This window comes from Belonocnema kinseyi, chromosome 2 (assembly GCF_010883055.1).
Source record: "Belonocnema kinseyi isolate 2016_QV_RU_SX_M_011 chromosome 2, B_treatae_v1, whole genome shotgun sequence".
Lineage (NCBI taxonomy): Eukaryota > Metazoa > Arthropoda > Insecta > Hymenoptera > Cynipidae > Belonocnema > Belonocnema kinseyi.
Window position 1 is genome coordinate 89,709,001 of NC_046658.1, and position 4,159 is coordinate 89,713,159.

At 36.4% G+C, this 4,159-nt stretch overlaps 1 protein-coding gene across 1 annotated transcript in view; it reads right to left on the reverse strand.

Annotated features, from left to right (window-relative positions):
* Nucleotides 1-3,082: 3,082 nt before the first annotated feature.
* Nucleotides 3,083-4,159, reverse strand: part of LOC117182894 (ionotropic receptor 93a) — a 63,965-nt gene continuing 62,888 nt past the window's right edge. Inside the window, exons 14-15 of the mRNA XM_033376009.1 lie at nt 3,489-3,649; nt 3,083-3,180 (exon numbers count right to left, since the gene is read on the reverse strand). Of these exons, the coding sequence (XP_033231900.1) occupies nt 3,083-3,180; nt 3,489-3,649 (259 nt within the window). The remainder of the gene's footprint in view (nt 3,181-3,488; nt 3,650-4,159) is intronic.

The following is a 4,159-nucleotide window of genomic DNA, read 5'->3' on the forward strand; positions in this document are numbered from 1 at the left end:
TTCGAAAACTGATTTTCAAGCCATCAGGGGCCAACTCGAGCGGCCTGAAGCGGCCAGGCAAATTTTATGCGTGGTTATAGAATCCGGAGTCTCAATTTAGGAATGACACAAGGTCTGACGCCGTAAACAACGAAGGATACTACGTCGTAAACGACGCAGGGTCGAACGTATAAAAGTACGTCAAAAATTACGCAGCACATTACGCCTAAAACGACGTAGGATACTACATCGAGAATGACGCAGAGTCCATCGCCCTGAACGACGAAAACTTTTTCATAAACGACGAAAGACACTACGTCTTCAAAGACGCAGGATCGGACTTTGGAAAGTATGTCGAAAATCACACAGCAGACTACGATGAAAATCACTTAGGACACTACGTTGGGAATGATTCAGGGTCCGATCTCGTAAACGACGAAAGATACTACGTCGTAAAAGACGCAGGATCGGACCTCGAAAAGTGCGTCGAGAAGTACGCTGGAGACTACGCAGAAAAAGCCGTAGGTTACTACGTCGGAAACAATGCAGGATCCTAATATTCAATGAAATTGACTGAAATGAATGTTCGTTGAACAAGGTCAAAGCTCGTTAAATTCACGATTAGAAAAATGATAGAAAAGAGTTTGTTCATATTGTATAGATTTTTTCACGAATCGGAAACATGATGGTAGCTTGACAAAGTTAATTATTTTTAGGTTTCATGGCCTCGGAATCCATATGTATCATCAGAACTTTAAAATTAAAACTTGCAGCTCAAAGATGGAAAAACAAAACTTTAAAAAATATAGGTAACTTTACAAACTTGTCCATATTTACGTTTTCATGTTCGTGATATAACTATTCTCTAAGAATGAAAAAGGGCTAACGAAATTATCAGGGCCAATTTGAATTTGTATATCACGCTGTGGCACAAATCATTTTTAATTGTGATTACAGATGTACATTTAATGACCTTCATAATGTAAGTATTAGGAATTTTGTAAAATGTTGCCAATTTTTGTTCAGACAGATTGGTTTTTCTATTTTTTATTTTAAAAACTTTGACTTCAGATTTGGATTCAGTGACCTTAAAAAACTAAAGATAATCAACTTGGTCAAGTTAGTATCATGCTTCCAACTTCTGTCTCTCGACACTGCATTTTTTATACTGCGGATTTTTCAGAAAGTAAATGTGATGCGCTATTTTTTCTGAGAGATAGAAGTTCATAATTGAAATATCTATAAAACATGGTGTCTTGTACATAAAGAAACTTTTTTTTTGTTCCAGTACGATTTTGTGAATTCGGTCAAAAACTGATAGAGCTTTCCCGGATTTTCAAGCCGGTAAAATGGCTTTTCAAAGTAAAGTTTTGCTCTATACCTCACTATGTGACGTAGAACATTACGTGGGAAACGAGATTTAACGCTGCGCCGTAGACGTAGGACATTAAGTAGGAAACGACGTAGGACTCTATGTGGGTCTGACGTCGTAGACTACGCAGAGTTCGACAGCGCAAATTTCGCCGAAAATTATATAGGACACTACTTCGAAGAATACGTTGGATCCAACGTTGTAAACGACGCGGGGGGCTATATCGTAAACTAGGTCGAGAATTTCGTAGTACAGCATATCGCAAATAATGTAGAATATTACGTTCCAATGACGTAAGGCACTACATGGGAAACGATGTGGAATTCCACGCCGTAAACGATGCTGGGTCATACCTCGTCAACTATGCCGGAAATTATATTGAGCACCACGTCGGAAAAGGTGCAGGGTCTACAGTAATAAACTACGCGTGAAATTAAGTAGGATATTACATTGAAAACAACGCAACAAGCTACATCGAAAACACCGTAGGACATTACGTAGAAAGCAACGCAGGACACTACGTCGGAAATGACGTTGGACAATGCGTGAAAAATGACCCAGGATCCGAGGACGTAAACATTGTTTTGAGAATTACGTGGGGCAATACGACAAAAGAGACGTAAGACACTGCGTTACGAACGACGCTGGATCTTTTTTTAAATTCTGCCCTCTAACTTTCTTCTGTTTGTTGAACAAACGCTATCAACAATTTTCTTTTATTCAAAACGAAAATGATTTAGAGGTTCCGCTAGGCCACTTTAGGTCGATTTCAGGCCTAAAACGGCCTAGTGGCGCCAAAAATGAAATTTATTAATAAAATCAAATGTATGGTAATAAAATGTTTTGATATTGATTTTATTTATGAATTTGATTATTATGTTTACAGATTCCTTCGAACTTTTCTTGGGAGATTCAAGGCCCTTTTTGGATTAAAAACTCATCTATTTAAACCAAATATTCATTACAAGTCATGGCGTCGTAAACTACGTTTGGAAATACACTTTGGATACACTCACAGGGTTTTCATTTAAAATAAGGACAATGTCACGGAAAAACAGTATTGCCTCTCAAACTATACAGAATTGTAGTTCAGCGAACTACAGGTACATAGTGTCTCGACCCATACGGTATCGGTGAGGCAACTATACTGATTTTTGGCCGGACCAATCGCACACCTGTGCGCCTCTAATCTTAAAAAAAAGAAAAGCGTCATAAGCTCAAGGAGTTTTTTTTTTGCTAAAGGCTTCTTCGTATCTTATATTTGTTGTCAAATTTCCACGTTTTAAAACCTTCTCAACCAAAAAAATAGCGTTTCGCGAATTTCTGTGTGTGCGCGCGTAGATTTTTAGTTTGTAGCACCATAACTTTCGAAAGAATTGTCCTATCACGTATTGTCACACCAACGAACTTGCATCCTTCGTAGAGCAATATGACGCTTAGAAATATCAGTATAGCTGCTACGCCTATACTGGTATAGTTGTGAGGACTATCCGGTAGTGTTGGTGCAAGAATTATACTAATTGTTCTAAAGACAAAAATATTGTTCTCTCAGCTATATCATTTTTCCGTGATATAGCTTTTCTGTAAAATAGCTTTTCCGATATAGTTTACGGCATCGAATCCTACCTCGTATCCGATGCTCATTTAGACATAGTATCCTACGTAGTTTACTTAATAGTTGACGACATCATAATTTCAAATTACAATTTAGTACTCAAATTTAAGTTTATTCTAAGAAACGAACGGACGAATAAGTTTTCTCTCATACGCCATTTTCTTGTTGTGCCAGCCAAACTCGCAACTAATTATTATAGCTGCGATAGTAAAACCTGAAAACATATAAAAAACATGTATAATTAAAAAATGAGCTTTTGCAGAAAGTCAAGGAAAAAAATACTATGGCATTTAAAATAACAGATTTATGGCCAAGATTGGAATTTATTTTGAATTTCCTTTCATTTGAAACACAGCAGAATAGACAACGCTGATTATTGACTAATTATAATCTTTCCATATTGCAGAAATTATATAGTAAAGATTTGTTGAGAATGTATCATCTTTAGACATTTTATTTTATGCAAAATATTATTATTATTGATGCTCATAACATTTTTTAGTTATTTATTTCTTAGCTTACCAATGGCGAGGACAAAAAATATTCCTTGCATGTCAACCATATTGACTTTATGATTATCAACTTCTTGACCATTTCCAGGTCCTTCCCAGCACTCATCTTTCATCGGCATTCTTTCGCGAGTCCATTTTTCTATCAATCCAGCCTCATGCATTCTCTTTAATCTAAAAATCAATTAAATAAAAATCAAATTTCAAAAAAAAGTGTCTGCGCATACCGAAAAAATCTAGCTACTTGTACTAGAATTTCGGTACAAATAGCCCGTTTCGCAGCTTTATTTGTACCGAAAAAATTTGCTATTTGTGAAAAAATTTCGGTACTTGTAGCCACAGTTACGTAAAAAATCAAATACACTATGATTTTTTATTTTTGCGTTTTCTTTGCGCGAAATAAACACACTTTTACTTTCCTTCGGGAACCCGCCCAGATCGTCGTAATTTTTTCCGGTACGTGAAGTAAGGTAAGTAATGGGGTAAAAGGGAAAAGAAAGCAGAATTTAGTTTCGGAAGGGGAAGCAAGGAAGCAAGAGAAAGGAGAGGAAAATAATGCAGAGAGGAGTATGAGACTTGGACTGAGACTGAGAAGAATTCCAAAAATAAAACAATGAATAGAGAATGAAGGATATTACTTAATAGATTAAAGGAGTTTCGATGACTCATCTTAAACAGGAATAT